Source organism: Saimiri boliviensis, chromosome 13 (assembly GCF_048565385.1).
Source record: "Saimiri boliviensis isolate mSaiBol1 chromosome 13, mSaiBol1.pri, whole genome shotgun sequence".
Taxonomy (NCBI): Eukaryota; Metazoa; Chordata; class Mammalia; order Primates; family Cebidae; genus Saimiri; species Saimiri boliviensis.
This window is the reverse complement of record NC_133461.1, coordinates 46471773-46485690: the sequence shown is the minus strand read 5'-3', so window position 1 is coordinate 46485690 and position 13918 is coordinate 46471773. Positions and strand designations below refer to the sequence as shown.

The window sequence follows — 13918 nt, the reverse complement described above, 5'->3', positions numbered from 1 at the left end:
AGAAAACGGGTCCAGCAATAGCACTGCTGGGCGTATATCCAAAAGAAAGGAAATCAGTGTATCAAAGAAATACATGCACCCCCATGTTTATTGCAGCACTAGTCATGCAGCCAATACATAGAATCAATCTGTGTCCATCAACGGATGAATGGACTTTTAAAATGTGATGCATATACACAATGGACCATTACTCAGCCATAAAAAATGAAATTTTGTCATTTGCAATAGCATGGATGGAACTGGAGGACATTAGGTTAAGTGAAATAAGCCAGGCACAGAAAGACTACCTTGACATGTTCTCACTTATTTGTGGAAGCTAAAAGAAAAAACCGAACTCTTGGAGATAGAGAGTAGAATAATGGTTACTTGAGGCTGACAAGGATGGCAGGGAGGGAAAGCAAAGTGGGGATGGTTAATAGGTACAAAAATACTGTTAGACAGGATGAATAAGTTCTAGTATTTGGTAGCACAACAGGAAGACTATAGTTAACAATAATTTGTTATACATTTTAAAAGAACAAAAATAGTAGAACTGTAATGTTCCTAAAACAAAGATATAATAAATGCTTGAAGTGATAGATACCCCAATGATGCTTATTTTTTCATTACACGTTGTATACCTGTATCGACACATCCCATGCTTCATAAATGTATGCAACTATTATGTATCTATAAAAAAAAGGTTATATGTATAGCAGCATTAAAAAAAAAAAGCCCCGTAGACACTGAGTTAGCCTAATAGAGTAGCATAAAGAATAAATAAATCCTCCTTTGAATTCCTATCTGATGAGTTTACTTGACTTAAATAGCAATCCATTTTATCTCATATTTCAGTTAGCCTGCTTTATTCCCCATCTGATGATACATGTATTTCACCATTATTCTTTACAAAAAAAAATGCTGAAGATATTGCAATTGTAATCTATATCTCAAAATTGGTAGTTACAAATACTATCACAGAATGTGCATAAATAGTATCAATTTTTTAATAAGTGATTGATACCATTATTCAGTTTATACCATGACTTCCCTCAGAAGTCTCGCTGAGGGATTGCTGTTATTCTCCCTTCATTATTTTAGGGAAAAAGAAATGCCTAATTCTGCAATTTCTTCTAATTTTAGAAAGCATATGCTTATGCAGATGAGGATGAAGGTCGACCAGCCAATGACTGCTTGCTCATTTACGACCATGAGGGAGTAGGGTCTCCCGTGGGCTCTATTGGTTGCTGCAGTTGGATTGTGGATGACTTAGACGAAAGCTGCATGGAAACTTTAGATCCAAAATTTAGGACTCTTGCTGAAATCTGCTTAGACACAGAAATCGAACCATTTCCTTCGCACCAGGCCTGTATACCAATCAGTACTGACCTCCCTTTGCTCGGACCGCATTACTTTGTTAGTGAATCTTCAGGATTGACTCCCTCAGAGGCTGAATTCCAAGAAGAAATGGCAGCATCTGAACCCGTGATTCATGGGGATATTATTGTGACTGAGACTTATGGTGCTGCTGATCAATGTGTGCAACCCACTACAATTATTTTTGATCCTCAGCTTGCGCCCAATGTTGTAGTAACAGAAACATTAATGGCACCTGTCTATGATATTCAAGGGAATATTTGTGTACCTGCTGAGTTGGCAGATTACAACAATGTCATCTATGCTGAGAGAGTACTGGCTAGTCCTGGTGTGCCTGACATGAGCAATAGTAGCACAACTGATGGTTGTATGGGACCTGTGATGAGTGGCAGTGTTTTAGTAGGGCCAGAAATTCAAGTGATGCAAATGATGAGTCCAGACATTCCCATAAGCCAAACCATTGGTTCCACATCCCCAATGACACCTCGACACAGAGTTACACGATACAGTAACATACATTACACCCAACAGTAAGTGCTTTATGATCAGAATTCTATATGGGGCCCTTGCATCTTGCAATCACCAATGCATCCGCCAAAGATATATAAGGTACCATATATATTGACAGTCAACAAATATTCACATATTCTAAGGTCAATGTCATTATCTGATTATAACATTTTGAAGGTGAATATGGCTAAGCACTTTAGATAAGCCTTTTTTTAAATTCTTTCTGATTTTAAATAATGCGTCAGAAATTGTACAGAAAATGTATTGCATCCTTTGATACTGTCTAATGAATAGCACATAACTCATATTGTAAATCCTATCGGTTCTGAGGCCTGTAGCACCCATCTTGCAAACCAAGATGCCTTGTTCTTGGAAGTTGCAAAAGAAGGCTTGTCTACATCCACCAGCCATACTTTTTAGAGAAATATTTATATTAAAATGTTTAGTTGGAACATTGTATGAAATGTACATTACTGAAAGGAAATTGAAAAGGAATGTAGAGTATCTGTCAGTATCTTCAGATGTCTGAAGTCATTTGTCTCTTCAAAAGATTTTTCAAGATAATGCTCTATTAAGCAATAGGCATGTTTAAATTAATTTTAAAAAAGAGTTTGCAAACTGAAAGCATCACTGGAAATGGTTCATCAATGAAAAAAATATATTTTTATTGATTTATATGATTAGCTGTAAATTAATGTAGAATAGCAAAAAAAAAAAAAAAACTTATGACAATCCTAAAGTAGAAAGAGTTATTAGGGGGAAAATTAGAGTTTTTTCCACTTACAGGGAATTTTTTTCCTACTGTTGTCAATTATGTCAGAAAAATACATGAAATATGGCTTAATCAATTTCATTGATCTGAATCATAAAACTTTCAATTGGCAACCAGATATTCTCCAAAAGCACTCTGTTATTATTCATATATTCAGCAATGTTTACTTAAAAGCAGCTAGGTGTTGAGTGCTAGTCTTGGCTCTGTGAATATACAGGTGAAGAAGACAGACATGGTTTCTGCCTTCGTAGAGCTTCTGTTCATTTCTAGGCTTAAAATAAAACTCTGGGATATGTCTTTAAGTTCCTAACAAGAGTAATTAACAAACTATTTAAGTCCATTACCAACTTGTGTTCCTCTTTGCAACACTACTGTTTTTTTGTTTTTTTTTTTTGGTTTTTTTTTTTTTGAGACGGAGTTTCGCTCTTGTTACCCAGGCTGGAGTGCAGTGGCACGATCTCGGCTCACCGCAACCTCCGCCTCCCGGGTTCAGGCAATTCTCCTGCCTCAGCCTCCTGAGTAGCTGGGATTACAGGCACGCGCCACTATGCCCAGCTAACTTTTTGTATTTTCAGTAGAGACAGGGTTTCACCTTGTTGACCAGGATGGTCTTGATCTCTTGACCTCGTGATCCACCCGCCTCGGCCTCCCAAAGTGCTGGGATTACAGGCTTGAGCCACCGTGCCCGGCCAACACTACTGTTTATGTTGAATAAATAAAATGGAAACACACACATAATTTGCTTACTTTTAGGAGGAATAAATCTGACTTGAGAAAAAGACACTCTAGAAAGGTAATTTTACTTAATTCTGTAAAATATGTATACAGCAGCAGTGATAATGTGACTGAGAAATAATGTAAATGAAATAAACTTATTTTCAAGGCTTAATCCTTTTGAAAGGAGATCATTGTAGTGCTTCTTGCCTATCTTTTGTTCCTTTATGAATAAAACTATTACAGAATTTGAGGCATCTCAGATAACCTCTTACCCACTTCTCTAAGTTTCTAGACAAGGAATCTAGAAATAAAGTTTAAATGATCACAACCAGCTAGTTGTGATACAAAGCCTCGAACCTATCATTCAGACACCCTAGCCTTTATTGCTTTTTAATGCTGTAACTTCATCAGATATAAAGAGGATCCAAATTGGTCTGCTGCATGATCTTTGCTATTCCCTAACTGGAAGAAAAATTTTCTCTCAAAAAATTACGTTTTATGATGTGCAAGCACAGAGCAGCTCAAACATTGTAATGCTAGAAGATTATTAACATATTTCCTAATATTTTCCAAATTACATGTACTGCCAGTGGCTACATCCATTTTTTACTTTAGAAAATTTGACTACTCTAAAATTCATGAACTCCATGGGGTAGCTAAGGAGCATTTGTCTCATAGTGTTTTAACACTCAAGCAACAACGAGCCACATAGCATCTGGTACACATTCCATTCTGTGGCAAATCCTGACACAGACATTTTTCTCTTAAAAGTTTGTATTGAATGGCTTTTGTTAAAAAGTCTAAAACTAACATGTTAGTGAGACTGCAGAGAAAAGGGGACACTGATACAATGTTGGTGGGAATGACAATTAGTCCAGCCACTGTGGAAAACAGTTCAAAGAATTCTCAAGGAACCGGGAGTTGAATAGCCATTTGACCCAGCAATCCCATTACTGGGTATAATAAACCCAAAGAAAAACAAACTGTTCTACCAACAGGACACGTGTACCCATATGTCCATTGAAGTGGTATTCACAATAGCAAAAACATGGAATCATCCCAGGTGCCCATCAACAGTGAACTAGATGAAGAAAATGTGCTCCAGAGATACCATGGAATACTAGGCAGCCATAAAAAAGAATAAAGAATGAAATCTTGTCCTTTGCAGCAACACGGATGCAGCTGAAGGCCATTATGCTAAGCAAGTTAATGAAAGAACAGAAAACCAAGCACTACACGTTCTCACTTGCAAGTAGGAACAAACTTTGAGTTCACGTGAACATAAAGATGGAAACAATAGACACTGGGGGTCATTAGAGGAAGGAAAGAGGGAGAGGAGCAGGGCTGAAAAGCTGTCTATTGGGTACTATACTCACTACCTGAGTGACAAGTTTGGTCATATCTTAAACCTCAGCATCACGCTATACACCTTGGTAACAATCCTGCACATGTATTTCTTGATTCTAAAATAAAAATTGAAAAAGCAAAATAACAAAATAAAAATTTTAAAAACAGGTGTCTTTTTTATATAATGATTTCTGTTCTTTTGGGTAGATGCCCATTGGTGGGATTGCAGGTTGAATCATGGTTCTATTTTTAGTTCTTCACGAAATCTCCATACAGTTTGAATTTTTTAAATTACAAATGAATAGGATCATACTCTTGGTTTATAGAAATACATGTTGTTATTAGAGAAATTTGGTGAGTGTATTTTAAATTACTGTTATTTAACATTTAAAATACATTAAAAATTATTTTAAAATGAACATAAGTTTTCTCTTCTAGAATATAGTGATTATTTTCAATTTGGCTCAATTTTTTTATATTTTAAACTGACCAAAAAAGTGGAAATTAAACTGCAAAAATAGAGTCTGCATTTTATTAGGCCAATAATTCTAAGAATTATGAAATAATTAGTGAAAATACTATGAGATTAAGAAATGAAGAATAATACCGAGCATTTAACTAACAGATTACTTTTTTTTTTTTTTTTTTGGAGAAAAACAGTCTCGCTCTGTGGCCCAGGCTGGAGTGCAGTGGCATAATATCAGCTCACTGCAAGCTCCACCTCTGGGGTTCAAACGATTCTCCTGTCTCAGCCTCATGGCTAGTTGGGATTATAGGTGTGTGCCACTACACACAGCTAATTTTTGTATTTTTAGAAGAGACGGTTTCTACTAAACTAGGCTGGTCTCGAACTCCTGACCTCAAATGATCCACCCACCTCAGCCTCTCAAAGTGCTGTGATTACAGGTGTAAGTCACCAACGCACAGCCAGAAATCATTTTTGTTAGCACTTAAGTGGGTAGCAAAATTAAAATTCAAACCCAGGACTAACTCCAAAAATCTTACTCCTACTCACCAAATTCCTTTGATTTAATTCTGGAAGGATATGTGAGAGGCAGCCTGTAGAAAGATCTTAAATCCTATTAGGAGGCTGGATTTAACTTGGTGGGAAATGGCGAACCAGTGAAATTTTTGTGCCAGCCAGTGAGCAGGCCCAATTTTATGAGGATGGCCCTCAGGAATCCTCATGATAGGCTGTCTGTGTTCTGTTGAGACACCCACGTGGCTCATTCACTGAGGCAGAGAGCCTAGCATCTGTTGCTGTGGAAGTCAGGATCATCTGATAAGTCAACATTCCAAGCCTAGGAAATCCTTTAGGTCACCCTTGAAGAGAGCAGGTCCGTGATGTTTCCAAAGTGACTCCAATTAATCATCTTACTTGTTAGTCAAAGTATTTGCACATTGAATGCCCTTCCCGTTTTTATCACTTTAAGTGAGGTGTTTGAACTAATTGTCGTCCCTGGAACAGGACCTGCTTTCTCATACCCCTGTCACTCTGCTCCACCCTAGTTTCTTAATCTGGAGCCCTCTCCACGCCCCTCATCTGTTTAGCTTTTCCTTACTCACCTCAAGCATGGCGGCTTCTCAGAAGCATTTCTTGTTATCTCTTCCAGCACTAACAGTCTCTCTCGTATTAGGTTGATATATTATTAGGTATGCTGATAATTCTACTGCTATAGCTAGCTCTCCTTTATTTCCTTCAGAAATTACCAAACTACTTCCCTGTGCCTGCTAGCCTGTGAGCCCCTTGAGAATAAGTACAATGCATTTCTCTCTCCTGTATCTGTGGTCCTAGAATGTCTAGTATATAACATGCATTCATTTAATTTTAGAAATGAAAAACATAGTCAAGTTCTCTCAAGCACCTGAAAGTAAGTATCTGCAGTTCAACACTGTCGCCTCTAGATAGCAGCCTTCTGAATGATCTCCAAGAAACTTAAGAAGATGCAAGCATGTTAACTAACTGGACAATTACATTTCAGGAGTAATCAATCTTTTGCAGAAAGAATACTAAATAAAGTTATGGAAAATAACTTCACTGGCTTTTTGAAAGAAATTGTGGTATAGATGGATAAATGAAATTCTAAAAATGCTACAGAGAAAGTGATTCTAGGAAATGTAGTTCCACAGAGACCTTCAAAGTGGGTGCTGGTAGAGCAAAATTGGCAATTGTCAATCCAGCACAGATACCCAACACAGTCAGGTTTTAAAGCAGTGACAGCAGATTTGCTTTGCCTACAATTAGCCAAACAAGGGTATTAGAATGTGAATTTAGTGCCAAGATTTTGTCACTGCATTTTTTCCAGTATACTTTTCTGAAACTTGATTTTCTCACATCATCAAGATCGTGCTGTGTCAGCACGTTTATCAACCTCATTCATTGAAAAACCTGCATAATATTTATAAATTTGCACCACACATTTTTAACCATTCTCTTATTACCAGAAAATTAGGTTGATTTCAGTTTTTGCTACTATACACAATGCTACAATGAACATTTACGTATCTAATATAGATGTACGTATATGAACACACACATGGAAGCTGAAATATTTCTACAGGATAGACTCTTTAAAGAAGGTTGCCATATCAAAGCATATGGACAAATGATTTTTATAGAATTTTCCCAAATTTTTCTGTCAACAATAATGTCCATTTACACTTCTGCCAGCTGTTCTTGATAGGGCTTGCTTAGCCATAGACTTAAAAATAATTGATGTTATTGATTTTTAATGTTTGATAATCTAATAAAGATTATAATTACTTGATATTCTCATCATTATACAGAATTTGGCATTCAGTAAATATTAGTTGACAATAAAGGAATAAATATTATAAATTACCATAGATACGTAAATACATTTCTAGTCTCTCTTCTATTAGACAGATACATTATTAAGTATGCTGATAATTCTGACTATTGTTACAGCTGTACAATACTGTGTGTTTTACTATCTAGCAGGTACAATCCCACCCATTGCCTCTTTTTTTTATTATTATTATCTTGGCACTTCTAATTCATTTAAGTTAAAAAATAATTTGAAGGATATATGTTTAGAATTAATTAAAATTATATTGAATTAATACATTAATAACTTTGAGACCTTCAAAACTCCAGCATTAATTTGTATCTTTGCCTTTTCCATGATGGCATTTACACAGGATAAATACTTTGGAAGAATGGTAAAAGTTCTGGAAATTTGCTTATCATTGACAGAGGCCATTGATAGTAAGATTGCTTTCTTATAGCCATTAGTTGATTAATAGTTTTTATTTTCTTTCAAAGTTATTTCTTATGTATAAATTTAGTAACAAAAAATTTATATGGCAGGGAGGAAAATAGAGCTCTGAATATTAATAACCAGATAAAAATTGTTTATTTTTAATCATATTTTCCAAAGCCATATGAAAGCCAAATAAATAAACCCTAAACTTTAAATTTACATATCACATGGAAAAGTCCCATTTCCAGAAAGCCAACTTAATATCAGTAAATATGAGATAATTTTCAACTTTCATCATAAATGTCGAAATGTGTAAATGATTGCTATAATATTTTAAACATAGGCTAAATATCAAATACAGACAATGAAAATTAATTTGCTAAGACAACTTCTTTAAATTCCAGTTTAGCTTACTTGAAATAACACCAGACTGAAGAAACCCAGTTGATATTGAGAAGGAATTATTGGCAGCAATTTTGCCAATGCTTTTACGGATTAAGAAATCAAATAAATAAAAGATTGTGAGATGTCCTATCATTTTTGAAAATAATAAGGTAAAAGATAATAAAACTATTTAAACAATTGTATAACTAAATTCCATTCTACAGGTAACAATGGGTATTGTCTGATTACTGAAGTGTTGGCAGGCAGGTAGCATGTGCTAACACAAAGTGTTTGTTCGATAGCTGAATTGTGCATAAGAAAGGTAGTGTCAGGGTGCCAATGTATAAAGTAGATAAGGTGAGTTGAATGAAAGGGGAACAGATGAAAACTGAAGACTACCTGTATTTATTGTTGTTGGCATAAAGGATTGACCCTAAGTGTTATGAAAACTTTTCTTAAGAAGCAGTCCACAAAACGTAAATCAAATCACAGTAAGATAGCATCTCACTCCAATCGGAATGGCTTTTGTTAAAAAGTCAAAAAATAGCATGTTAGCGAGGCTGCAGGGAAAAGTGGGCACTAATACACTGTTTGTGGGAATATAAATTCGTCCAGCTACTGTGGAGATCAGTTAGGAGATTTCTCAAAGAACTAAGAGTTGAACTACCATTCCATCCAGCAATCCCATTACTGAGTATTCAAAGAAACATAAATTGCTCCAGCAAAAGGACACATGCACCTGTATATTTATCACAGCGCTATTCACAATAGCAAAAACATGGAATCAACCCTGGTGCCCATCAGTGACGGACTGGATAAAGGAAATGTGGTACATATACACCATGGAATATTATGCAGCCATAAAAAAGAAGAAAATCATGTGGGAGCTAAACATTGGGTACCCAAGTACATAAAGATGGAACAATAGACATGGGGGCTACTAGATTGAAGGCGGGATGTGGGACAAGGACTGAAAAACTACCTATCCCATATTGTGCTCACTAGTGACAGTCATACCCCAAACCTCAGTATGATGTAGTATACTGAGGAAGGAGACCCAAGCATCTAAGATCACCTCCCCCTTGACTTTTACACTGCATTTCAAGGGAAGAAAAGGCTGGCCAACTGGCCCCTCCTAAATCATCTCCCTACAGATGGCAGGCATAGTATGGGGGAATCTCTCAAGATCAAACCCCCACCCCACTCCTCCTCCATCACCAAGACCCTTTCACATGTAATTTCTAAAACTGTAAACCCGAGACCCTTTCACATGTAATTTCTAAGGCTGTGAACCTAAGGTCCTTTCACGTGTAATATCAAGTGTAAGCCTATATAAAGGCAGAGCTTCTCTTAGACAAATTGTTGCCTCGCTCCCGGTCATAATAATAAAACACCTCTTCCTTCCTAGTTCGATGTCGCAGAAGTCTGTTTCTCGTGGCCATTCCTGCATCATTTTCTTTGTAATAAACCTGCACATGTACTCCCTGATTCTAAAATAAAAGTTTTTAAAAATGAAAAAAAAGAAAGAAAAACAAGAGGACCATACTTTGGTTAGAAATTCGCAGAGCTAAGTTTTTCTGAGTTTAATAAGATTACCGAGTTAAAGGTAAGAGAGATAGGGGGACAGCAAATATGTGTGGTGAGTGATGGTCAGGTGTTTGCACAAAAATCGCTATGCATGCATGTGATCAGAATAAATATTGATTGACTAGGAAGTCTTGTTAAATACACATTAGGTATTTAACAAGGAGGCACCAGCTGGGTGAGGACTTTTATATCAGTGTGGCATGAGCCACCGTACGTAGGGAACATGAAACTAGATAGGAATTACAAAAAAAGAAAAGAGTGAAAAGTATTTATTAGCATATGTCTAGCACTAGGCTAATGACTTCTCCAAATTTTTCTTATGATCTTTCTTTTATAGATGAAGAAAATTGAAAACAAAAACTATAAGGAAATCACCGTAACCCGATTCCAATGCTCATTCATTCATTCATTAAATGTTTTTGAGCATTTTCATTACTTGCCTATGAGTTAAGGGCTAGGGATAGAAAGGTGAATCAGGGTCCTTACCATTGAGGACTTCAGTCAGATTCAGGAAGAATTAAAGGGTAGAATACAGTAGGAGATACAGCTATACAAGGGGTATGAGTGAGAGTGTTAAGAGAGGAGAGAACGGGCACCTAGCGTCAATGAGCTGGGAAAGGCTTCCCATAGAAATGACCCAATAGAACAGAATGGGAGAGAAGGAGATAAACAGGGAAGATGGAAGAAAGACTAGCTGCTCTGACAACTGGAAGCAGCTAGTAAGGCTGAAGAATAAAGGCAGATCATCACATGGACAGGAAGGAGCCAGAAGCCTGGAAAGGAATAGCATGCTAAGGAATTTCCGTTTTAATCTGAAAGTTAAATCGGAACGAGACCATTCTAATATCTAACGGCAACAGTCAATTTCAAATCGCTTGTGAGGTTTGCCTTGGCATGCATAGGAAAAGAATGTAGCTGTTGATGAGGAGACCAGAGAGGAGTTTGTTCAATGAACCAAGGCAGTGAAATAATATGAGTTCCATCTACACATCTTAACCCTTGGGATTACTGAATAATTAACTGCCCACATCACAAAATCATACTATATAATTGTGCATTTCACATCTTCAGCAAATGGTGGTAACAAGTGATGCCGGCTATATCCCAAAGGTGGCGCTGTGACCTAAAAACGCAGAGCCCAGGCAATGCCCTGAAAACTGTATTAAGGGTCTCTCTGTAGGACTATGTGCTGAAGGAGCTGACTCAGACCTAGTCCTCCACCTCAAGAAAAAAATATGCCTTCAACATTTATAAGGAATATAAATGAAATGAAAAGAAAACTCAGTGTTAAGATGTCAAGGTTTTGTATTTTGCTATTAGTGCAGGATGTTTATTTTCCTACTATAAAATTAACATGTGCTCATTGCAGAAAATTCAGAAACTGTAAAAATATAAAGAAAATGAAAATCATTTCCCATTACCCAGAGACAACAACTGCTAACACTATGATAATTCTCAACTAATGTGAACACAGCTCTACCCTTCAACTGACAGGTAATGTCTAAGAAACCCAAATTTGTGACTGTTATTCAGTCTTTCTCTAATACCTGTAGTCATTGCATACATTATTTTTTAAATTGAGATTATCCTATATAAAAGCAGGTACCTGCATTTTATGCTTAATATCCTTTGTAAAATACTTTAAGAGTATCTCATGAAAGGACACTGAGGTTTCCTCCACTCTTTTGATTGATTAATATCTTTGTGCATAGAGCTTAACATGCACTTTACATTATCTCCATTAGAATTGAAGTTTTGGGGTCAGCAACTATGCACATATTTTAAAATCTGTGTGTTACAAAGATAGTCCTTGATGTTACTCAAGACACCTTATACACCATTGTACAATAATCATAGCTATAAATTTTTTAGTCTCCGGAGTTCTGGTTTTCCCTCCAGTTGTGAGTCTGTGAATCCAATAGATATCATTATGAAGCTTATAATTGTTTATAAGGATGCCAGCATTATAAAGGCATATTTAAATAGTTAACCCCAGCTATCAAAGGTTAGGTTGTCCCAGTTGTTTTTGATGGTTATAAAAAGTACTTGATTTTTGGACTGAAGACAACATAGGCTTTGCTATCTACAGTATGTCGAGCCCCAATCTACATATAGAATATAGAACCTAGAACCAAAGTTATAGGACATAATTTTCTAAGAAAGTACCAAATTATATCTACCTATTTGAACCCTGAAGAACTCTCTCCTCCAAGAAAAAGGAATGAGAAGACCGGAACCACAACACCACAACAGAATCTCCGAGGTACAACCTGTGGGCTGATTGATAGAACCTGGTAGACAGCTATCAATAAGTATCCTTAGATTTAAATTCATGTTTTAGAGGGAAAAAATATTCCCAGCTTATTCCTTCAGCGCCAATGAGAACAAGAAAAAAAGAAAAATATGTATTCCCTGCAAAGAGGACATGATCTGACATAATGGTGGATCTCATCCTGAGATGACACTTATTACTTATCTTCATTCCTAATTTCAAACACTGTCCAGAATGCATTACACTATGACTAATCTTTCACAACTTGTGGATTTCATGTACTCGCCTGCTCCTTGTTATTTTCTATTTCCACAGTTTCCATTTCCACCACTCTCTTTGTCTCCCTTAATTTAGAGAATGTACATGCTCTGCCTCATCTGCACTGTGATGTTGGCAAGAAAGAAGGTACTGTGACAAATGACATTTTAACTTGGATAAAATGTTTTTGTTTTACCCCTTGGACAGAATGGAAGACCCGGACATGCGAGGGAACATTTGGTTTATACAGTAATCACTTTCACAACAGTTACAGGCTGAGTGCAAACTCCCCCAAACAAATATTTCAAGATAATAAGGTTCACTAACTTTTTCTGATGACTGTTATCTATTCATACAGCAGCATAATCTTCACAGCATGATTAGAATCCTTTATCAAAGACTCAGAATGGCTCCACCAACTACTGAAATCTGATAGTACTTGAGTCCCAAGCCACAGAGCAAGCACTATAAAAAGTTAACTAGACCCTTACAACTTTTTCACTCATCCCAATTTCATAAAATGTATCAGTAAAAAAAAAAACCAATTATGTAAAGAAATGAAAAATAAAGGAAAATTCTTCATCACATAGGTAACTTGGTATCAACTAGGTAATTGATCTATTTTAATTTAGGAAGTTAGTGTCTTCCTAACTCAATTTTCAGATTTTCTGAGGGGAAGCTCAAGAGGCTTGTTTTCTACAGGAAGAAAGGCAAGCCAGAGCATTTGAAAAAGGGAGCAATTTGCTAGCAGAATAAAATGAACAGGACACCTACCCTCTATTAACTCCAGCCTCTCCCAGTCTCTCTCCAAGGCATCAGCTCTTTTCTGCCCTGCATCACAGGTTACCTCCAAAAACAAAGTCAAGAGCATCAATAGGGCACTGGGCTTCCCTGATTCCTCCCTCCACACTCTTCTCTCCTCTAAAGGGCAAAGGGAGGGGACAAAGAGAAAAGACCACAGATAATCTCCTTGGTTTCAGAATTATGGTTTTCATGGAACAAAAAGGAGTGTTCTTTCTCTGAAGATGAGGGCGTGTTCATTTCAATGCATGTTTTGGCAAAGTACTTGTCAAGCATCCCCAGCTAAGACAGAAAAGCATGTAGCTTAACAAGAAAAAAGGCTGAGAAATGAAATCTGAAGTTGAAACCAACCACTAAGCTCCGTGACATGCAGACAGATTAGCAGTGACTACTTGAAAGAGAAAACATCCATCAATTTGCCAACGAGAAAATCTGGGCAAAATAAGGAAATGCTTTCTCATGAATTCTTAAATTTGAAACAATTGGTGACTCTAAGGGTTGGGTGTGTGATTAATAGCAACCATACCTTCTGAATTTTCAGGGCAGGTTCATTCATAATTATTATCACCACCCCTCTCAGGCTTAACTTCAAATCATCTACCTGTTGTCCTTTTATGTCTACATTCTTGTTACTTTAAATTGAGTTTTAGAAAACGCAGTTGCCATAGTGGGCATTCATTAAATATTTGT

General features: G+C 36.6%; 1 protein-coding gene across 1 annotated transcript in view; it reads left to right on the top strand.

The window, feature by feature from the left end:
* The window catches only part of DSG4 (desmoglein 4), a 36062-nt gene extending 32535 nt beyond the window's left edge, over window positions 1–3527 (top strand). Inside the window, exon 16 of the mRNA XM_003924758.4 lies at window positions 1123–3527. Coding sequence (XP_003924807.2) covers window positions 1123–1890 — 768 coding nt within the window. The 3' untranslated portion in view covers window positions 1891–3527. The remainder of the gene's footprint in view (window positions 1–1122) is intronic.
* Window positions 3528–13918: the final 10391 nt, after the last annotated feature.